At 39.5% G+C, this 23,991-nt stretch overlaps 1 protein-coding gene across 2 annotated transcripts; it reads left to right on the plus strand.

The window, feature by feature from the left end:
- The first annotated feature begins 203 nt into the window (after nt 1-203).
- On the plus strand, nt 204-22,445 carry CCDC80 (coiled-coil domain containing 80). Of its 2 annotated transcripts, none has more exons than XM_081328042.1 (8): nt 204-668; nt 1,166-3,029; nt 8,297-8,453; nt 12,816-12,952; nt 15,831-15,979; nt 17,527-17,630; nt 18,972-19,052; nt 21,315-22,445. In XM_081328042.1, the coding sequence occupies exons 2-8, from the start codon at nt 1,173-1,175 to the stop codon at nt 21,665-21,667; spliced, it is 2,838 nt and encodes a 945-aa protein (XP_081184168.1). In that variant the 5' UTR covers nt 204-668; nt 1,166-1,172; the 3' UTR covers nt 21,668-22,445. The 2 variants fall into 2 exon arrangements, with proteins under 2 accessions (XP_081184168.1, XP_081184167.1); XM_081328041.1 differs by having other exon boundaries at nt 204-664.
- The last annotated feature ends 1,546 nt before the right edge of the window (nt 22,446-23,991 follow it).

Consider the following 23,991-nt stretch of genomic DNA (forward strand, 5'->3'; position numbering starts at 1 on the left):
GTCCTAAGTAATATAAGAGGCCCATAACAAACTTCCTCGTTTCTCCGTCAAAAGTGAAAGACAACCGGGAAAGAAGGTAATGAGTTTTCTATCAGTTCAACGGGCACACACACACACACACACACACACACACACACACACTCCCCCCCTAGAATTTCTGGGAGGCACTCCAAAAGGGGGAGGAGGGGAGGGAGGCAGGCAGACAGGCTTGGGAATGAAGAGAAAGGTAAAGGAGAGAAGCGCGCTATATTTCCTTCGCTTGGTGAGCGTTTAAACCCTTTTGCCTGGTAAATGTATTAGCCCTGGCTGCTTCGGTTCTGGAGAGACAAAGGATCCCCGCTGCAGGCCAGAGAGCGGAACTGATGTGGAGGCGGCCGTGAAAGTGTGGAAGAGAGAGAAAGAGCCGAACAGCAGCGAATTCCGTGAAAAGCGCCTCTCTGGGGCTGCTCCCGAAAAGAGGCAGAGCTGCGGCTAGATGGAGAGAGGAAAGCTCCGGGCGGCAGCGTCTGTTTGCCTGCATCCGCTTCCCTGAACACGAACAAGCCTTTCGGCGTGGGAGGGGGGGGGGATCTGGTTTTGCCCCCAGCAGAGCTACATGGCAACCCCCGCGGTCTGAAAGAGAGGATCTGAAAGTGTCTCGGAGAAGAGTAACTTGCTGCAAAGAGTAAGTTTCATTGCTTGTTCTGAGAGTCTTGACATCCTGTATGTGTGTAGGTCTGGGAGACAGGCAGGCAGGCTGTATTAATAGTGTGTAGATTATACAAATCTTTTTTGACTTTTCTGTATCAAGCACTCCCAGGCATTGTTAACTGCCATTATTGTTGAAGGATGTTCCCCCACCCATTCCCAGGGACAAGAGTGCTCCTCTACTTTCCGTTCATAGCTTCATCTGCAGAATCTCAACAGTCCCTTTTAACAGAATGTGGTTAGCTTTCTTCTTCACCGCAGGGGTTGTTGCTGACACATATGCTCTCACCTTTAAAGAGAAGAGAGAGACACACACACAAAAAACCAGCAGAAATGTGTAAAACAATTTTTAAAAATGTGTTTTGGGAGGATCAGCACGATTTCTGGTGCTGACGACTCACTCTAAGAATGTTGGATACCTTTGGTCTTTTCTGAGAGCCCACTAATAATGTGTTTCTCCTCCCATTTTCTTTTTTAGGGTCACAATGAACTGGACACCAGTTGTGAGCTTAACTGTGTTATGGGCAACATGGCTCGTGTGTGGCTCACATAAGCCAATGAGGCAAGCTGAGAGAGAGAGTCTTGGAGTCAGAAAAGAACCTGTGGCCTACAGTAGCAATTTCAGGAGATCTATTTCAACCCAGTCCAGGTTGGGCAAGGTGCCTCAGAGACGTGTAAATCTTTCTGGGAGGCATTGGCAACGTCCCCTTGTTAAAAGGGATTCTTTGGAACCTAAAAACCTAGCAGCCTCTTCCTCAAAAAATAAATCTCAGGTTCAGATAAGGAATGGTGAGATAAAAATACGGCAGATGAAAAGACCTAAGTTGGAAATGATTAAAGATGAAGGAACATCCACTGCAGTCCAATCACGTGCTGTGCGTTTTCCATTAGGGTCCAGTTCTCCCAATATTCTGGCTAGCTTTGCAGGCAAGAATAGAGTCTGGATCATCTCTGTTCCTCATGACTCAGATGGCTATTACCGGCTCATGATGAGTCTGCTGAAGGACGACGTCTACTGTGAGCTAGCGGAAAGGCATGTCCAGCAGATTATACTGTTCCATGGGGAAGGTGAAGAAGGTAGTAAAGTTAGGAAGATATCCCCTGAAGGGAAAATCCTAGAGCAGCCTCTAGATCCAAGCCTCATTCCCAAACTCATGAGCTTTTTGAAACTAGAGAACGGGAAATTTGGAATGGTGTTGTTAAAGAAGACGTTACAAGTTGAGGAACGGTACCCGTACCCAGTAAGGTTGGAAGCTATATATGAAGTCATTGACCAGAGTCCCATCAGGAAGATTGAGAAGGCAAGGCAGAAAGGCTTCATTCAGAAATGTAAAGCAGCTGGAGGAGAGGGCCAGATCATCAAGGAAGGGATCACTGGGGACAGCAGCACAAGAGCAGCTCCCAGTGGTGGTCGTGTCCAGTCATTCCCAAGAAAGGAAGAAACAAGAAAAGGCAAAATGCAGCCAACCAGAGTGAAAACTGTGAAGAAAGTGGCAGCGGCCACAGTGCCATCTCTTTCCCCCACTATATCTAGAGCCACTACCTTCCCTCCAACAACTACAACTCTCAAGCCAATTGCCAGAATAACGACAATACCAAGCAGACCCACAACCACCATCACAACTACTCCAGCTACACAGAGAATATGGACCACAAAGTCACTCACCCAACTTCCTACAGAGCCCGAGACAACTATCACTCCTGAGACAGAGACCTCCCTTTCTGTGTGGAAAGAAAACCGCAGAGGAAAGCATCCAGGTCAAAGACAACCAACAGCTACTAAAAGACCCAGGAAAGCCAGTCATTATGACACTTACACAGAAATCCCAAGGGCCACCTCAGAGCATTACACCAAGGCAAATGCTGGCAGATTCCGAGACAATCGGACAGACAAGAAGGAGAGTCGGGACCCTGGCATCACAGCCGGCCAGCCGAAGCCTCCTAAAAGCAAGCAGTCCAAACAGAAAGCCCAGGATAAGATACTGAGCAATGAATATGAAGGTAAATATGACTTAGGGCAGCCCACCATTCCTCATTTAGAGGAAAACATCCCCGTAGGAAATATTCCACCCAAGAAAGCCAGAGAGTCAAAGAAACGCATCCCTTTAAATAAATCTGAAAAGAAGAAAGAAAGATATGACAAGAAAATTGAGAGGCAGGCCAAGAAGGACAGAGCCGAAAGGAAAAGCAAGCAAGAGAAAGAGCGCAACAAGAAAAACAAGAAAGGAAGCAAAATAGAGATTGAGGGAAGCCTGAAACCCCATGCTAGGTCTTTCACGCAGACCTCCAAGAAATCTGTGACAAACCTTCTGAACTTCTTTGAAGGCAAAAGACGACTTTTGGTAAGTAGCTCATCCCTGAACATACATTACTCACATATCTATTCATAATTAAATCTCTTAATGAGACCCTATAAATATAGACTTTTCTTTCTAGACAGGTATCTCTTGCATTTGTTTGCCTTCTGAAAGTTTTTGATGGCAGCCAGTATTTTGACATTTTCATTTTGATGGTACCGTAGTATTAACCTTTCTCTTAATCAGGCATGATGAACCTATAGTTTTCTAGATACTCTGTTATTCAAGTTGTATCATCCCTGATCTATGGCCATGTTGGCTGAGATGGTTGAAATTGAAGTCCAGCAATATCTGAAAGACGGCGTTTCTCTACTTGAATTGCCTTCTGAGAAAGCCAATGCTATTCTTGTAAACCAAAGGCGTTGCCAGAATGGAAGAGGCCTTGGGAGTGACATTATACATGGACACTGTCCTTTCAGCTTCCACCTGCATTCTTCCCACTCATATTTGCATATATTCCCTACCTTCTGTCTATTTTCACTCCTTTTACAAGTATTGGGAGCCTTCCTTTTACCAGCATGTAACTTTTTAAAGAATTTTGGGTCACCTCAGAACAAAGACTCTCATTTCTGCAGAGAGCTGTTAAGGTAAAGAACATGAGAAAGGCAGGACAGGGCCTCTGCTCAACTGTGGGCCCTTACGTGGTACAAAGTCTACATCTGCACTCATCCATCTGCATCCAACTGCACCACTGACGCAAAAAATTGTGCATTGATAGAACAGCTCTTAGGAAGGATTTTTTTAAAAAAATTTCTGTGGGAAAAGCCTGTGTTTTTACAGATCAGTCTTTACTGTCTATCTCAGGGGTAGGCAACCTCGGCTCTTTTATGACTCATGGACTTCAACTCCCAGAATTCCTGAGTCGGCTGACTCAGGAATTCTGGGAGTTGAAGTCCATGAGTCATAAAAGAGCCGAGGTTGCCTACCCATGGTCTATGTTGTTGAAGTATATAGTAATGAATTAGTCAAGTCTTTTAGTTAGTTGAACTGGGGCTTCTTACCAATTTCTCTTCACTGTATTCAAGTGCCAAATTTACTGCTGAAGAGGGAGGACCTTTCAAAATAGACCTGAGATATGGGCAGCAAGAGAAAAATGTCACAAAGTCATGTTACATGAGTGAAGGTTCACACATGAAATATTGCACATATCCCCCAATGTTTAGGGTTTTTTTAATGTGCTGAATTCACAGAAACAGCTGTTACTATCTTCTGCTTTTCTTCCAAGAGATGTCTTACGTTGCCATATCTAAGAAAGCTTTCCATATTCAGTTTTACACCTGGGCCGCATACCTGCTGGAATAATTGCCTAGGAACCTACACTTACCAATAATGGGTGAGACTAGACTCAGAATGGTTGGGGACCCTTCTGTCTTCATTTGACATTTTATAAAAGAATTATGCCATTCCCCCTTTCACATTTTTTTTCTTCCTGACAAACTCTAGGGCAATATTTTCAGGTGTAAAATTTTCAGGTCAAGTGCACTGTCAGCTTACTTTGCCACTTTGCTCTCAGTCAGCAAAATAAGGGCCATTGCAAATTTGGGGCATGGCCTCCATACTGGGTTTATAGTACCTTGCTAACCAAAGGCTTCGTGCTCCCTAACTGGGAGGCGATATTTTCAAACTGCCTAGTAGTCAGTGGCATGGCTGATATATCTTGTAGCCAGGGAGCTGAGGGCGAGGAGTCTAGCCACACTGAGTTCCTTTGCCAGTTGTTGTTGAACTCCAGTTGTTTCCATAACAAAAGGAATCAGTGTAGGAACATTTAAAACACTTCTGGACTGAGGATAAGATGTTAGCATAGGAAACATTAGCATCCTCTGATTAAGAGGGAACACAGATTGCCAAGGAGTGCCAATGTAAACTGCAAGTACTGTAAGAACAGGATTTAGAGTGGTGACCTACAGGCTGCATTTAAAAGTGGGTAGGTCGCTGAATTAACAAAGTACAATTAATATGATTACTTCTTATATTTTTAATAATGCCCTTCTGTCATAGAGATTTATAAAATGTAAACATTAGCTTAAGGACAGTGGACTATTCACATTCTTTAAGTTCAGAAACAGATGTTCCTAAATGTCAAATTAACCGTTTGTTCCTTTTTCAATCATATGAGTCAACCTGGCTACGAGATATGAAAATAGAAAAAGGACTTGTCGCTGTGCATGGGTGACTTAGGAAAAGAATCATAAGGCTCACTGGGACCCAAAATACTGCCTACCATGGCACCTTATGATGGAGGAGGACAATATGTGGCCTTACACATTCTCATCATTTTTCAAAATTAATATAACTTGATAAGAGTGATTGATAACATTTTGAAAGATAAAGTTTTCTATCCCTACCTTAGTTTGTCACTAGCATGGCATGTTTCTAAAAATGTAATTATAAATCTTGTGGAGCAAATCATTAAATCTTTTCTCAGTAATTTGCACAAATTGTCAGAAAACAAGAAACAGAGATGGTAGAATCTGTGACCCAGTAATATGAGGAAATGAATTCAACAACAGTTGAAAAAAGGATGTTGTATGTTTATTGTTTTACAGTTCATGCTGAATATATTTATATATATTTCAACTTCCAACATTTCTAGTTGATATTTGGTTGATCATATTGATGACAACTTCCAGATCTTATTTTTTTCTGGGATTGGTCTAGGATATGAACATACATATTTGCAATATTTTTAGCATGTTGTCAGCATGATGGATAGAGTTCTTTTTCTATATAAAGTGTGTGGTTTCAGTGATGTGATGAATGTCTGAAACCATAATGCTTTATTGCCTGTTTTTGCCTTTCCCCAAATTTAACAATTGTATATAAACTTCCATCAAACATTATTTTAAAAAAACACGGCAACCTCCTCAGATGTTTTCCTTAACAAACAACATTTAATTTTATGGCATATTGTGAGAATTCATACTTACTTTATTGGTTATTATTTATGCAAATAATGGTTATTATAAATGCAAAACAAAACATGATTATGCATGATAAGTGAAACACAAATTTTATTTTGTCGTGTTTAATAATATTAGAAATCTATAGAATAGATTTTCTTTAGGCAATTAATTTGTTGCCATATTTTATTTTATTAGCACTATTTATTTTATTAGCCTTGCTGGATTCCTTATATCTCTTTATTGTTAATTTTAAAAAATAAATAAAATTGGAATGTAGGTGCAGTATTATCCTACATGAACCCTGGAGGAATCCTTAGAAAATAAAAATGGTGATAGTTGCAGCCAACTCCCTTATTCTGAAGCCTGACTAGTTTCCTTGCCACCCAAAGAAAAGCATTAGTTGGGAGATACATGATGAAAATCTAAGGGAGTAATTTTATTAAAGTATATATGTGTACATGGGTTTTGTCTGCTTGTGTGTGTCTGTTAACTATTTAATGTGTTAAGGATATCCAGATGAATTTCTCCAGGGGGGAGCTAAGTTACTTGAGTGAAGAGTATTCTGATTTCTATGGATGGCTTGTGAAGACACTCATGTTGGCAGAGAAGTGGGGAGATGCTTTTTGCAGAATGAGTCCAAGGCATGACCAACCAGTCCACGTTTGCTCTTCTATGAAGAGAAAAGGAAAGAGGATCTTGGAATTACTCAGTTCCCAGACTACCAGCTTCTGGACATGCTAATGATGCTTGTGGATAACATGTGGGGTCATTTGCAAATTCTGGCTTTGCTTCCTCTCTCCTGTTTGTGTCTGGTTTTGCTTTAGGCTCGTTTATTCTACCTTGGATAAGTTACATTTGTTTGCTACTCTGTGGTGTGGAAGTACAGTATGAAATGCCTTTTTTTAATACATAAGCATAAAAGAAATTCATAGCCAGGCAGCATTTTTACCAAATTTTAAATTTAACCTATTGACAATTTTAAATCAAAGCATGCTTTCTTTGTTTCAGAAATAATTATATTTGATTTTAAAATTTTGATTTTAAAGAAGAGCTCCATGATCAGATCTTTACTACCATCATTCTTTTTAAAAAATTTACTCTGTGGAAGTGAACTGGAATTAGGAAGACAACTCACTACAAGGGAAATAATTGATTATTCTTTGACTAGGTACAGACAGTACATTTCCATGATTTATGTAATTTAGAGTTACTATCTCAGGGTTGCCCAGATTCCCTATGTAGCAACTCTAACTTAACTATGGTCTATCGGTTGTAGAACAAAAGTCCTTGGTTTATAATCCCCCATGAGTGGCCTCACACAATATGTTCATCCCGAATTAGGTCTCCCAGATATGGGCTTTTATTAAGTCATATTTTCTTGCTTCATCATGGGAAAAATCAGGCAGGCAAACAATGCTAGCCTTCAAACAATCTTGTTTTTACAACTGGACTCTAGTTGAAAAAAATAATTAGGAATAATTTGTAGAGGACAAATGTACTTTGTTGTTGTTAGCTGCGAAGTCGTGTCCGACACATCACGACCCCATGGACAACGTTCCTCCAGGCCTTTGTATCCTCTACCATCTTCTGGAGTCCATTTAGGCTCACGCCTACTGCTTCAGTGACTCCATCCAGCCACCTCATTATCTGTCGTCCCATTCTTCTATTGCCCTCAACCTTTCCCAGCATTAGGCTCTTCTCCAGTGAGTCCTTCTTTCTCATTAGGTGGCCAAAGTATTTGAGTTTCAACTTCAGGATCTGGCCTTCTAAAGAGCAGTCAGGGTTGACAAATGTACTTAGTTAACTATTAAAATGCAAATTATACAAATTCAAAAGGGCTCCTTTTCTGTATATTTCAAACTGTCCTTTTTTAACCATGTACATTTGCAATTTGCAATATGTAATAAATTCAAATGCATAAAAAACTCTATTTACAAGGACACTATCATCCACAATCAGTATTTTTCTTGCTATATTGTAACGTTGTGGAAATACTAGACATGTAGCTAACAATCTATTAAAACATGTTTATCATGTTATTAATTAAAATATTGGTTTTGGAACGATAAGTTAATAAATTTTCATTCATTTTTTGATAGCTGGTCTTAGACTCACTGTCTAGCTGTATTTTCTCCCCAAAACTGATTCTGGCAGAGCATTAAATCCAATATACTGTACATATCATGAGACTTGACTTGTCACAAATTATATCTAAAATTCCAACTAGTAAATATTGTTTCTCATCACCATTAAAATACAGGGAAAGGAAAAGCCTTGGTGGGTGGGGTATGAGCTATTGGGCCTTGCGTTGTTTGGTTTCCTGAAACTAATGCTCTGTCATTTTATTAGCTGATCACAACACCCAAAGCTGACAACAACATGTATGTGCAACAGAGGGATGAATATTTGGAGAGCTTTTGCAAAATGGCGACTAGAAAAATTTCAGTTATCACCATCTTTGGCACAATGAACAACAGTCATATGAAGATCGATCATTTCCAGCTAGGTTGGTTTAATTTTATTACATAGAATGCTCAAGAAATTTAGCAACCGTGAAATATATAAATATATATATGCATTTAAAAGGATGGTCTGTGTGTGGAAAGCCACCCGGAATCACAAATGTGAGATCGACAACTGTGTAGATAGATGGATGGATGGATGGATGGATGGATGGATGGATGGATAGATGATAGTTAGTTAGATGATATACAGACAGACAGTCAGATTGACATGGTTCTGATAGATAAGACCAATAAAAGCAGAACTCCAAGGCAAGAGGTTTCCTTAAAGAACATATTTATTGGATACAAAGTATCGGCACAGTCAAAAGTGAAACCAAGTCTGGAGTTCCCTCCCAAGTGCTACAATGTTACAAAGTTGAACTTCCCACCCCAGCACTATGTAATTATCCACTTCCCCAATAGAATATTTTGGCTGCCATTCTAACGGAAGCCTCAATCCGCTAAAAGTCAGGCAGCAATGGCCTTGGTTCCCACGGGACAATGCATTGTTTAAGGTAAAGGTAAAGGTTCCCCCACACATGCGTGCTAGTCATTTCCAACTCTAGGGGCCGGTGCTCATCTCCGTTTCAAAGCCAAAGAGCCAGCATTTGTCCGAGGACGACTCCGTGGTCATGTGGCCGGCATGACTAGACGCCAAAGGTGCACAGAACGCTGTTACCTTCCCACCGTAGTGGTCCCTATTTTTCTACTTGCATTTTTACGTGCTTTCGAACTGCTAGGTTGGCAGAGGCTGGGACGAGTAACAAGCTAACCTTAAAACCATCATTCCTCCTCCCAGTACTGTGGCACCAAAAATGAAGCAAAAATGGCTTCAGCCAAGATCGTTACAGTGTTGACATAGACAGACAGACAGACTGACCTCTGGTTGGGAAGAATATGAAAACCCTTTCTCAGATAACATGTATTTGTATTCCCTTTTTGTATGTATACAGGTGGCTCCAGTATTTCCTTCAGATATTTCTTTTCCTAAGCATCATATTCAGATTTATTGAGTATCTTTCTAATAGCTTACAAACTAGTAAAACAACTGCAAGTTCAAAAGTGTGATTAGATCGCAAAATAGATTCAAAATCCTTTAACTCATAAAATATGTGGTTAGCCACATATTTTATATCTAATTCTTTTATGTAATTGAAGTTAACTTAATTTTTACCTGTATGAAAGGCCAGACAACAGTGAAAGGGAGTAGGGAGCAATCATCCCATTTGTCCTGTCCTCAGAATTAAACTAACTTCTACTGGCGGTGCCTTCATTGTCTATTCACCAGCATGAATATTTAGGGCAAGATAGCTTTTCTTCAAAGACTTCTACTAGGGCAGGGGTGTCAAACTCAATTTCATTGAGGGCCGCATCAGCATTGCGGTTGCCCTCAGGGGGCCGGGTGGGTATGGCCTGGGTGGGCGTGGCCTACTAGGTGAGCGTGGCTAGAGTGCGAATGGCCTACTGTGTGAGCATGGCCAGCTCTACATCCTTTGCATCAAGGGTGCCTATGGGGGCCTGGGCAGGAGTGGGACAGATCTGAGGGTCTCTGGTGGAAGGAGGGTCTCTGGGCCAGGGCCAAGGCAGTGGGGGCCGTTCCCTCACTGTTTCCAGGATGGCTTCGCGGGCCACATGAAACCACTTCGCGGGCCGGATCTGGCCCCCGGGCCTTGTGTTTGACATGTCTGTACTAGGGGATATTTCCCCAAATCCTGGAACTCCATGGGCTTGTGAGACTGTTCACACACAGTAATAGGTGAAGGGGGAGTGTATGCTTAGACTGCCAAGATATCCTTATTTTATAGAGTCAAGTAAAACAGTTTCTGACAATTAGTTGAAAAGGCAGGAGAAAGTCTGTCTCTAAAGAAGCTCTGTGATTCTAAGAAAGATTTGCCTTACTTTTTGTTAGTTTTCTTTTTTACCGAAGTAAAAGTAGATGAAATGTATTCTTCCACACATCTTTCCTCTTGTCAATTAAAGTATTATGATCTCTGATATTACATACCTTAGGGCTACAAACATTTACATTTTAGAAAGTTCATGCTGTATAGACATAATAAAAACAAAAACATTCCATTGCTTTCTTTGTAATGCTGCAAAATTGTTAGTTGCTTCTAATGGGTTGATGAATTTAAAAATATCAGGATGGATCCAAAGAAGCCATTCTGTGAATTTGAAGAGCTTACACCAGACATGTCAAACACAAGGCCCAGGGGCCAGATGCGGCCCACGAAGTGGTTTCATGTGGCCCGCAAAGCCATCCTGGAAACAGTGAGGGAACGGCCCCCACTGCCTTGGCCCTGGCCCAGAGATCCTCCTTCTGCCAGAGACCCTCAGATCTGTCCCACTCCTGCCCAGGCCCCCATAGGCACCCTTGATGCGAACGATGTAGAGCTGGCCATGCCCACCCAGTAGGCCATACAGTCTAGCCACGCCCACCCAGTAGGCCACGCCCACCCTGGCCATACCCACCCGGCCCCCTGAGGGCAACCGCAATGCTGATGCGGCCCTAAATGAAATTGAGTTTGACACCCCTGGCTTACACCAATATTCCATCAGAGGAAAGGAGAAGATATTTTTCTGTTTCCCCTCCTGTGGCTGTCCCTCCCAGTTATGTCCTGATTTGCTTTTGTGCTTCACTAATTTTGTTATCTTTTAGTCCAATAAACTCAAAAAAGAGAATAAAGAACTGGACATATCAGGATGCTGGGCTTGTGTTGCAAAGATCAGCTGGCAACCCAGACAAGTTCAGACATTCATGGTCCATTGGCTAAATATAGTCAAGAACTTTACAGAAGAATGATGTACCCTCCATCACATAGGACACAGAGAAGTACCCCAACCTCTCTCTGGGCTACAGATAGCTTTAAAAACAAAGGCAGAACTCCAAGGAAAACCAAAGAAAAAGGTCTGGATTTGGGCAGGAAAAATGAATGCTCTAGAAGTGGTCATACGGAAGCCGCGCCCACCCCATTGCTGGCAATGGCAAAACCGTCCCAATATGTTGCACGACGTCACGTGACGTCACAAATTTGACATGTTTGCTATAGAAGATAGGCAATGACATCAGTAACTGCCAAGGTATTATTTCAAAAGACAACAAGAGTGAAGCCAGCTTTTTTTCTGGCTAATTCAATAAACAATGATTAAAACTGTCTGTGGTTTAGGAAGATGAGACTATAAGGTGTGTGAAGGGAAAGGCTGAGTCCATACATTACATAAGCCATGTAACTTGGTTAGAAGTGGATTAACATTTTGTATCAATCATAACTGAGTGCAGTATGTGAATGTGGCCAATTGTAGCACATAAGCAAATTTTCATACACAAAAACAAAAGGTTAGTATTTGAGAGCCTTTAATTTGTTTAAGTTAAAAAAAACAACACAGCTTACAGCCACCGGTATTATGGCATGGAAATACATTCATTTTGTAGCATGTCTATGTTTTTGCTTTGAGAGTTAAAGACAGGAGAATAATATACTTGAATTATTTTCTGTTTAGGAAATTGTTTAGGAATGAATGTAATTGAATAATGAGAACATTTTATTAGAATAAACAGTTTCTTGAAATCCCTTTCACGAGAACAAATTTTATTGCTATATAAGAATGAACAAAACCACATAACATGACATGATTAATTTAATATTTATAAAGGCATGAATAGGGAAAGTGGTTTAAACAGATCTTGGAATTTAGCACATTTCCCCATGGATGTGATGATCTCTCCAGTCTTCTCAAACTCAATTTCTGGGTAGATTTTTGAACTGCTCATTCTTGTTTTTAAGTTGTGCTGCATATACACAAATACTTAAAATGATTCACTGATATCTAAAGAGAATAAAAATTATGCCATTGAATGATACATCTCAGTTAATTTTAATGTTACATCACCAGAAAGCCAAACCTACTTTCTTGGGAGGGCATAACATGGCTAAAAGACACGCAGACCTTCTCCTTTAGTGGTGGAGAGGAAGATCTGCCTAATTTGCACAACAGAGGTAGTTCTTATTTTACACACACACACACACACACACACACACACACACACACACACACACACACACACTTAATTTTTTCTTTCCCTAGATAAGCTCATAGATTCTTTACCCTATGACCCATAAGATTGCTTTGTCTATATCAGACCATCTGTCTTTTGCTTGATGCCATTATGATTTGCACTATTATTTGGGCTCCTGGTTTGCCTATTAGTAGTATCTAAGGAATAATGTTCACTTGTTTGACAAGAAGGTAGCAAGCATTTACCATTATTGCTTGCATTAGTGGAAATTAATGTGATATCTGATAGGTATCTTTGAAGAAGAGAACAGAGACATCTGCTCATCCCCATTTCGTTTCCTTTTAAGATAATGAGAATCCTATGAAGGTGATAGAAGATGAAGACCTGGTGGATCAGAATCTCATCAATGAGCTGAGAAGAGAATACGGAATGACCTATAATGACTTCTTTATGGTGTTGACAGATTCTGATATGAAGGCCAAGGTAGGAAGAAGTATATTAGCAAAATTAATGAATAGACCAGATGTCCTGTGGATGGTTTGTATTACAGTTACTGTGATGACTAGTGTGACCAACTAAGAATAGAGATGAGAAGGGCAGAAAGGAGAGTTGATCATATGAGAGATATGATTCAGGGTATGAACATAAAAGTGGGTTGTTTTTTAAGAAGAAAGTGGAGTTGCAGAAATAATTTAAAATAATTGGCTCATTTCATTAGAAAAGATTGTACTAGGCTGGATGTCTATGGAGATTCTCAGTCATCCAGGTCACAGTTATCCCAGAGGTGCTTTTTAAAAGGTCACTGGATGTTGTTTTTCCTTGAAGACATTTCCCTTCTCATCCAAGAAGCTTCTTCAGTTCAGTTCAGAACTGAGGAAACTTCTTGGATGAGAAGCAAAATGTCTTCAAGGAAAAACAATGGGTCCTCAGAATTCTTATTTAAGCTTAATTTCCCCTCAGTATTCAAAATACTTCTTGTCAGTTATAATTTCCCCAAAATTGATTACATTTAAATATCCAAAACATTTCGTACACTTAAATCATCCCAATATTTTTACATTTCCCATATCATAAAAATACTATGCTACTTATAAATCACATCACTCTTACTATAAAACCCATTCATATTCAAGATTTAACTATCCTTTTAACCATAGTCAAACAAATGTTTGGTCATGTTGTATTCCGTCTGGTAGGTCAAATCATCTCTCTTTGAGTCTGGCTCTCACCTTCTTTTGCCAAGCAGCTTTCCAAGTCAGTGTGTTCAGCTTGCCAGGGGATTCTTCCTGTATTTTTATAAGTGTTGTTAAGAACGGGAAAGACAAATTGGGCGAGGCACTTCTGAGTTTCACCCATTTATATTCATTAAGCTTTCACTTTTCTTCTCCCTCAATTTCTCCTTTCATTTTTTTGTCTCCCAAACTCTAGTGGTTCTCCTGACAGCTCTATAATCCATTTTATCAAATCTTCTTTCTTATCTTCAGGTTTGTTTTGAAGTCCTGAAAAATAAAATGTCTTTTCCATTTCCAATATTATGGCAGAATCTTGCAGATTTTTCTTTGTCTGTGTTAAGCTGTGATTTTCTTCCTTTGTAGCCTCCATCTTTGAGTCAATTTCCTCTGGTTTTTGTTCTATTGTCTGATTTATTTGTTCATTCTTTGTCATCATTTTCTGAGAGTTTTTTAATTATGAGCTTAAGTCAAGGGTATGCTCATTTATATCATCAAAATTATTTGTAATCTCATCATGATTTGAAACAATTGTCATTTGGATTAGTTGCAACTTAGCACACTTTTCCTCCTGGAAGATATTTGTTTTGTCTTGAAGTATTACTCCTCCAAATCTCTGATATACCAGACTGGGGAATTTAGCAAAGAATATTGAGTGTGGTTTCCTACCACTTTTAGTTGTGTATGCAAATTCCATTTTCATCAAACCAACCAGTCTTAAGTTCCAAACACCACAGTCTTATATAGTTCTTATCTTTATGAACAGTCCAAAACGTTCAACCGCTTAAAAACAATCCAGTAATTTCCCCCCGGAAAAATACCCAGAAAGTCAAACTTTTTATTTCCCTGCAAAGCATTCTTGAATTTAAAGATCACAGCTCAGTAACTGTTTATAATCCAAGAAGGTCAGCAGTTTTTATAACAATTGTATTTCTCATTCTGCAATAGATAGTGTATTTTCTTTCCTCTATTCCTAGCTGTTGTCTATTTAACTAAGAATCACTGAGGATCAAAGGAACAAGTTGTGCTCTGTTTTGGGGCATCTTGCCAATTTCTGAGGCAGGGCAGTTGTAGTTCTATACTGACTCGATGTCAGTAGCTGTTTATTTTCCAACTTTTAAAATGAAAAAATATTTTCTTATAATTTCATCAAGATTCTTTCAAATGGAAAATCTTAACAATTTTCCATAGTTTTCAGTTTTGTCCAGATCATAGCTTTACATTAATCCATTTTAATGTATTTCTGTCCCCCATAAAAATTAAATCGTTGCTTCCGTCTATGGAAGAGTGGAGTTATAATCCCCTTCCTTCTTACCTTCAGAGGATTTTTTTGCTTCTTGGGGATCTTTTCCAGGAAATCAGTTTCTAAATAGAGAAGAGAAGATTGATATTCTCACCTAGTTCCAAGCACACTGTTCACAGTTGTTCTTAGTTGGTGCTTTTGGACTTCAGATGCCGGTAGCTTGGGCTAGTCACTGGAGTGCAGCTAGCCTTTCTCCTGTTGGGTTGAAGGGCTTCCCCCAGATCAAACAGATTGACCTCTGTCTTTCTGTGATCAACAGGGGGCCCTCCTTTGTCACCTCTCCAGGCTGACTTTAGACCCATTTAGGGTCCCCAGGCAGGGCAAAACTGGCCATGGGGTCGGAGCCCTCCAATCCATTGGCCGTGTCGCTACGACACAAAACCAGACGTCCAGGACATACAATTCTAAAGACCTTACAACAGGGGTCTTCAAACTCGGCCCTTTTATGACTCATGGACTTCAACTCCCAGAACTCCTCAGCCAGCATGCCTGGCTGAGGAATTCTGGGAGTTGAAGTCCATGAGTCATAAAAGGGCCGAGTTTGAAGACCCCTGCCTTACAATGTCATTGAAGTTTTCACTATGTCACCTTTAGCAAAACAAATATGGGTATGTGTATATACCTTTCTTTCCTGATGGAATTTAAGATGGCATGCAAAAGCTCCCAGGGATTGTCTACATCTGACCAGTTTAGGAACAGCTAAATTTATTACTATATCAGCTTTTGGATCATGATAATATTAAACTTCTTGTATCTATAAGTCATCTGAATTGGGAGATGCCAAGAGATTTGTTTTCAATTAAAGCTCTTCTTAATCTTTGTTTTATAGCAATACTATGAAGTGCCTATCACCATGAAGTCTGTGTTTGATCTGATAGACACTTTCCAGTCACGTATCAAAGAAATGGAAAAGCAGAAACGGGAAGGCATTGTTTGCAAAGAAAATAAGAAACAATCTCTGGAAAACTTTTTGTCCAGGTATTCCTAAAGCTACCTTACAGATCTTATTTTCTTTTAATAATATAAAATGAGGAAGATGTTAGAATGCAATTGCCACCAGCTGATGAGTTTGAGTTTTTTTTTTCATTTAAAGAAGCCTATATATTCAGAAATAAATACTTAATGACAACATTACTTAAGCTTCCTTCCTTCCAGCTTCAGTGAGTCATTTTGTGAATGAAAGCAAATATAGGATAATGTTGCAGGATCCAATCTGAGTCAGTCAACCGGACCAAAGATTTATTCCTCCAAGGTTTTGGACTCATGCTGGAGCGCATCCTCAGGGATCTTCTCACTTTCCAGAATGAGTCAAGATTTTTGGAAGTAAAAGCCTTCACCTCAAATGTGTTGACATAAGGTATAGAACAAGACTGGACAGACTTCAAGCTTGTATGATGTATTTTGTTTGTTAAAAGAATTCCAAAAGTCCTACAAAAGCTGAGCAATGCAGAATAGCACTTCAGGAGGATGAACCTAAGGAGCAAATGTTGGGGTGTTTCCAAGGGGATTTGTAGCAATGATCATGATTTGAAATTGTTGGGTGCAAACAGTTGATTAAAAACCTTGTCATCTTTTTAATATGTCTTATGTGCATTGTTGGTACATAAACAGCAGCAGAGCTTCAAATGTCCAATCTTGTCAGCCTTTCTGATGCCAGCCAGTGACTATGGCTATCAACTCAGGTATTTGAGAACAGGTACAACTGTATTCCCAGCAGAATTAATTAACTGAAGAAAGTGTTTTGGACTTTTGATAAATAAAGACTTTGCTCATATTTCTGTGGGGAAAGCTCTTTTATGGACCATTATAGTTCTTTCCAAACCACCTTTTATCCATAATCCTCCAGATCCTGCCAATTTTCATATAGTCTTTTAATTTTTTCCAGGGGAATGAAGAGTCTGGCTATAAATTAATAAAACAGAGCTGCAACAAATAGGAGAGTTTCTTAACAACATATCAAGGCCAGCTGGACCAAAAGTGTAGATTGTTTTCCCTTCCCTTAAATAGACTCTGCTTCATCCTCTACTACACAGGAGTGGATAAACTATAGTTTCCAGATGTCTGGTGAGATTCTCAGCCATCCAGGTTTCAAAGGTGTTTTTTTTCTTCAAAAGGTAACTGGACTTTTTTTTTTCCTTGAGGACAAAGAAGAAAACATTTAGCTTCTCATCTAAGAAGCTTCATCAATTTGTCACCCCACATCATCAGAACTGATGAGGCTTCTTGGATGAGAAGAGAAACATCTTCTTCTTCAAGGAAGAAACAGTCCAGTTGCCTTTTGAAGGAAAAAAAGGACTTTTCAGACTATAGTTTCCAGCTGATGCTGAATAATTCCCAGCCTTCCTCAACATTGACCATTGTGGCTAAGGCTACAGATGTTGAATTAATATCTGGAGAGCTATTGATTGCTTTACAATGTCTGTCATAAATTGGCCGAAGCTACACAGAAAGTTGTAATGACTAACTGATGGATTCTACCCAGTAATGTGGGGATTTTTTTTAGTATGACCTCTTTTTCATTCCAGATTCCGTTGGAGGAGGAGACTGTTGATAATATCAACTCCCAATGAAGAAGACTGGGCCTTTTCACAGCAGCTTGCAGCCCTGAATGGGCAAGCATGCAATTTTGGTAAGTAATAATTTTGGTAAATAGTAAGAACCAATTTGATCTAGTAGTTAAGGCACCAGGCTAGAAACCAGGAAACTGTGAGTTCTAGTCCTGCCTTAGACGTGAAAGCCGGATGGGTTGCTTTAGGCCAGTCATTATTTCTCAGCCCAACTCATCTTAAAGGGTTGTTATTGTGGGGAAAAATATTAGTAGGAAGGACTATTAATAAAAATAAAGGTGGGATAATAATTGCCTTCTTTCTTTCTTTTTTGTGGCTTTACATCTATGCCTGTTAAAAATAATTTCATTACAGTGAGGTTTCTTAAACTTCTGAATCATTTTCTTCCAAATGGAGAGATCATAGTGCAATCAGTCAAAAGACCATGTGGTCAATTTCATATTTTCTTCCTTTTTGAAATAAACCAATTGATAAATTACAATTCTCCTTTTTCTTAGGTCTTAGTGAACAATCATAATCAAATGATGGTTTCTTAAATTGCAATCCTGTCCTGGAACATATAACATATAAGAATTGATTATTGAGTAGACATCTATAGGATTGCACTGTAAATGTTTTATATTAGATTCTTACAAAACAAACATCTCCAAAATTAGTGTCTGAATTATGAAGAGAAAAAAATGACTGGTCATGAATATAGATTTTCCTACGATCCTTTCTCAACAAGGTTTAGTCAAATTAAATATTATGAAAGCTGGATTTTATTTTATAAATGGTTGGAAAAAAGAACCAAAGAGTGAGATTTGTATATGTATTAATGAATTATAAACTCAGTTCACACGTTGTTTGGAAAATTAACATATGTATGTAAAGAATAAAAATAAAATATATCAAAAAATAAAAAAGGTTTAGTCAAATTATGGTATTCTTGTAAACTTCTAAAATAGTACAATGGACTAGCTTCCCTTTGTATATTTTGGTAGTGATTTGAGCAATTCTGATACAGAGTTTCAAAAATAATAATAATGTATCAATATGAATTGTACTTACAGTATCTAGCTGTATTAGACTCCAGGATTGGGGAACTGCCTGAAGTAATTCTAGATATATTCAGTGGGCTATACACATGGGAAGTATAAAAATTATGATTATATAACTGAAGTAAAAATGTTTTGCAAAATGTTGCATTTAATTCTATAATTAAATAGAATATAAACTGACAGCTAACAGCTTAGTAGCAACTGATGATGTTATCTAGTTAGGGTAATGAAATGTCTGTAAGAAAACAAGCAAGCTCAGAGAACACCAAGGATCCCCTCAATTCTATAATTGTTGTATATTTTGCATTATCAAAATTACTACCATCAAGATGTTATTCAGTAATTGATACCTTTCTTCTATAGGTCTGCGGCACATAATTATCCTCAAGTTATTAGGCCTGGGAGAGGAGATTGGTGGAGTCCTAGAATTATATCCAATCAATGGTAAGAAATCCTTTTCAGATTTTGACTGTACTAAATTGCCAAACCCAAACATGATGTGTATTATTCTTTGTACTGAACCATTATTTATTTTGTTTACATTTAGAAATAGTGAATTATTCTTGAGACTAGGCAGTACAGTGTTATTAATAACCTTATATAAGTGCATAGTAGTGTTATCCTTCCCTAGCCCTTTGGGATGTGATGTGCTGAAGCCCCAATTGGAGGCCAGTGTTATTGCTTTTTTGATTGACATGTTTTTTCTATTACTTTTTGTAGATATATGTGTTATTGTTTTATATAGTTTTCATTAGATTTTGTTGGATTTTTGTTTCTTTGTTTCCAAATCAAAACAGCAGGTAGTACTTCACTAAACACATTTTGGAAAGCAAACTTAATTTCTTTCATATGCATTAACTTCTATCATGTCTTGTTACTATAGCTATTATTGTGAACTCTGGAACTTTTCATAGTCCTATACCACATGCTCTTTAAATACTGTCAGCATCACCACTTCTACATGAGAACCGTAGACAATCTTGCAGATCCATATGTTATGCTCCATTTCTCAAAGGGATATGGCTCCTGCCCACAAGTGTCTGAGGACAACCCAGAGAGTATTATATTCTCTGAGTCCACAGGCCAGAAGATAGCAAGATGCTGCCCCAGTCATGACATCATGCTCTACCCATGAAAATAAAAAGTTAAATGAATCTGAGTAACATGCTGTGCAGAGTGGTCGTAACAATCAGAATTAACTTTTCATCTTTCTCTACCACTGCTGTAGGCATCTTCTCTGATGTTCAGCATTTTGGTAAATAGGCTTTAAATTTAAGTTTATTCAACAGACAGATGCTACTCAAACAATCATGTCGAATGCTTAGGTCGCTTCCTATTGCCATAGCTGCACTGGGCACTTAACTGCCCACAAGATTGCTGGGAAAACCCTATTGAAATCATTTGAATCTATAGTTTGCTAATTTTGTTCTTCAGAGAGTATGTATTTGTCTATCCAGGAACAGGTTCTCAAACCTTTTAAATTACAAAGGATATTAGTAAGAAAAATATATGGTATTAGGAAAATCTGCATTTAAAAAACCTATGGCATTATTGTTTTATACCAAATTTACTTACCAATAGGGATTCTGTAGGAAATTAGACACACTAAAGAGAAATTTCTCCCATTGCACTGGACTTACTATTGGAAAAATGTCTTAATGCAGCTTCAAAACACAAAAAGGAGGGATTTTTCTCTTAGATCAGGGGTTGGCAACCGGAAAAAGCAAAAGAGCCACTCAGAACCGGTTCCATTACACACAAAAAAGTGGGAGCCGCAAAAAGTGCGCGCGTGTGTCCACACACGCGCATGCGCAAAAAACAAAACATTTTGTGCATGCGCAAAACGGGAGGCACCTGCGCGGTGACGGGTCTCCCTGGCGACGGGCGCTGGGTTGCGGCACTGCCTTCAGCCTGGGTGCCGCCGGAGCCACCCCCAGGACCTCCAAACCGCCGCCCGTTCGGGGAGGTCCGCGTGCAGCTCTCCAAACCTTTGGAGAGGTGCACACGCACCTCCACCCAAATGGGCGGTGGCGCCACCCATTTGCAGACGTGCTGCTGCCGGTTTGGAAAGCTGCCGTGGCCCGTTTGCAAAGCTACCGCTTTCGGAGGAAGGCGGCAGCCTGCAAACGGGCCGCAGCAGCTTTCCAAAAGGGCAGTGGCGCCGCCTGTTTGGAAAGCTGCCGCGGCCCATTTGCAAAGCTACCACCTTCGGAGGAAGGCGGCAGCCTGCAAACGGGCCACAGCAGCTTTCCAAATGGGCGGCGCCACTGCCCGTTCGGAGAGGTGCGCGTGCACCTCTCCGAACGGGGTGCACGCACACTTCCGCCCGTTCTGAGAGGTGCGTGCCCACCTCTCCAAATGGGCGGCACCACTCTCCGATTAGAGAGGTGCGTGCGCACCACTGCCCGTTCGGAGAGGTGCGCGCGGACCGGGCGACTGGGAGCCGCAGGAGATAGCTTAAAGAGCCGCATGCGGCTCCGGAGCCGCGGGTTGCCGACCTGTGTCTTACATGATATGATAATAAAAGATTCCTTCTAGCATCAAAAACATTTGTACTACAACTAATCTAATTCCAGGTCAATTTCAGCAATAGCAGTTACCTTAAATAGTAAAAATATATTCAATTAAATATGCTATGCTTTCAAGACCAACTTATCTGCTGATCTGAAAATGTTAACATTTCCCCCTAATTCTGACCTTTTCTAGGGAGCTCCAGTGTGGACAGAGAAGATGTCCCCGTTCATTTGGTGAAAGACATTCGCAATTATTTCCAGATCAGTCCTGAATATTTTTCCATGCTTTTGGTTGGTAAAGATGGGAATGTCAAATCTTGGTATCCTTCCCCAATGTGGTCCATGGTGATTGTGTATGATTTAATTGACTCTATGCAACTTCGACGACAGGAGATGGCCATTCAGCAGTCACTTGGCATGCGATGCCCAGAAGATGAATATGCAGAGTATGGCTACCATGGTTATCACCAAGGTTATCAGGAAGGTTACCAAGATGATTATCATCATCATGGAAGTTACCACCATGGATACCCCTACAGAAAGTAGCAATTTAGCCTTCGACTGCTTGCATCCTACTAGTCATTCAAGTCACAAAAGGCCACATGCGGAAATTGCTTCATGATTGCGTGAACATTTTCTATTGCCTTAGTGTTCAGTCAAGGGAGTGTATAAAATTTTGGCCTTCTCTGTAACACACATTTTCATGAACTGAAAGAGGTGAAATTAATTTCGCTGATGCCTTATGAAATAAAGACTCTTCTATATTTTAGAGCCCTTCTAACTTGAGGTATTTCCTTGTGTTGTGTGTATATAGAATAAGAAACTCTTTCCTAATGGTGATTATTGTATGGTGGATAGGATATAATATATACAATGGAGTTCAGTTTTTGTCAAACTGCATCCTCACTCCCCCAGGAAATATATATTTGAAAGCTGTGAAGCTTTATTGAAGAGGAAGAATAGTGAATTGTGTTGCAGAATACAATCTTCACACTGCAGCTTTTTAGGAGGGTTTATGACAGTTGTTACAGAAAATGATTTCTAGAGGAGTTTTAAAAATGCTTTGACTGAAATAACTTTGTTCATAATATGCTATATGATTCTGTCAGTTACCAATCTGAAGAGTTTCTAGTACTAACAATTTGAGAATAGTCTGATTCTGAGTGAAAATACAAGAGAACAAAGATTTCAGCTTTAGCAATAGCAGCAGCACTTAGACTTATATACCACTCCATAGTGCTTTTCCAGCACTCTCTAAGCGCTTTACAAAGACAGCATATTGCCCCCCCAAAAAAATCTGGGTCCTCATTTTACCAACCTCAGAAGGATGGAAGGCTGAATTCAACCCTGAGCCCATCAGGATCAAACTCCTGGCAGTGGGCAGAGTTAGTCTGCGATACTGTATTCTAACAACTGTGCCATCATGGCTCAGTATATTGCTGGTTAAAAAGCTATTTCACCACGGAGACGTCCTCGGACAAGCGCTGGCTCTTCGGCTTTGAAACGGTGATGAGCACCGGCCCCTAGAGTCGGAAACGACTAGCACGCATGTGCGGGGGAACCTTTACCTTTACCTTTTTATATTACACAAAGCCACAGGGTAGAACCTTTGGGCCAGTCACTCAACCCAACCCATCTCATGGGGTTGTTCTTGTATGGAAAATAGGAGGAGGAAGTTGTGTTAGATATATTTGCCGCCTTGAGTTATTTGTAAAAATAATAAAGGCGTGATAGAAATATCTATACTTTGTATGTATCAATTCAAACTGCAGATAAAAATCTTAGCATGTCAAAAAAACCTTTTCTTAATATGTCATAGCAATTGCTGCAACTTACATGAGGCCTAAAGGCCAGCAGTAAAACAACAGTACTGTCCCAATTCCTATGCAGAAAAAAAAGGAAATAATTTCTCTGGTTTTGGAATTCAAGAGATTCTCAAATCTATAGTGTCCTATACTTGGATCCAATTAGTTTTTCCATCCTCCAATAGCAAAGGGAGGAAACCTCAAAAGCAGCTTCACACATATCACCACCACCATTACCAATACCAATCTGAATGGACCACCAGAGAACATTTGTGTAAATTGCCAAAGAAGGCATAGTGAGCTAACCCTAAATAGCAAGGTGGGTTTTAATTGATGTTTATGTGCAATCTGTAAGACAGGATGTAGTCCATATGAGATTTCAAAATTTCACTAAACTTGATCACAGTTGCAAAACATGCTAGGGAGATTTATCAAATGTTTTGTGAGAGGAATTTTTCCAGAAATGTGTTTTGTATAGTGCAATGCAATCTAAAATGAGTGATTTCACAAATTCCTGAAAACATCATGCTAGGAATAACTGTAATGTTAAAATAAGTAAGACCAAACCAATCAAAAGACACAACTGAAAACAATGTTGTTCAACATTAGCTTTAAATTTGACGGTCTTGGTTTTTATTTTTGTTTTGTTATTAGATATTTGGAAAAAAAGCTACACACCACTAATGAAAAAAACTTTCAGAATTTTCTTTCAAGAAATTTCTTGTTAAATTCCACATAAGCCAAACAAAGCATATTTCTTTCTCAAACACAGACAAAACACATATTTAGTGGACAAATATATGTTCCCTAAATGAGTCTGCCAGGCCACATAAGTGCAAAAGGACAACCCTTTGAAGAAGACTTGCTAACAGATGGATATTTAACCTTTTCCAGAATAGGAAAATTATTAAAAGTACTCCATATCCAACCCAAAGCCATGTAGGCCCTTGCAAAAACAAAAACAAAATAAAAAAACTCTTGTATATATTAGGTCAGAAATGCTTAATCAGCTACTTCTTGATGTACCTTAAGGTAAAGGTAAAGGTTCCCCCGCACATGCGTGCT

Source organism: Vipera berus (assembly GCF_964194415.1).
Source record: "Vipera berus genome assembly, chromosome: 4".
Classification (NCBI taxonomy): Eukaryota; Metazoa; Chordata; class Lepidosauria; order Squamata; family Viperidae; genus Vipera; species Vipera berus.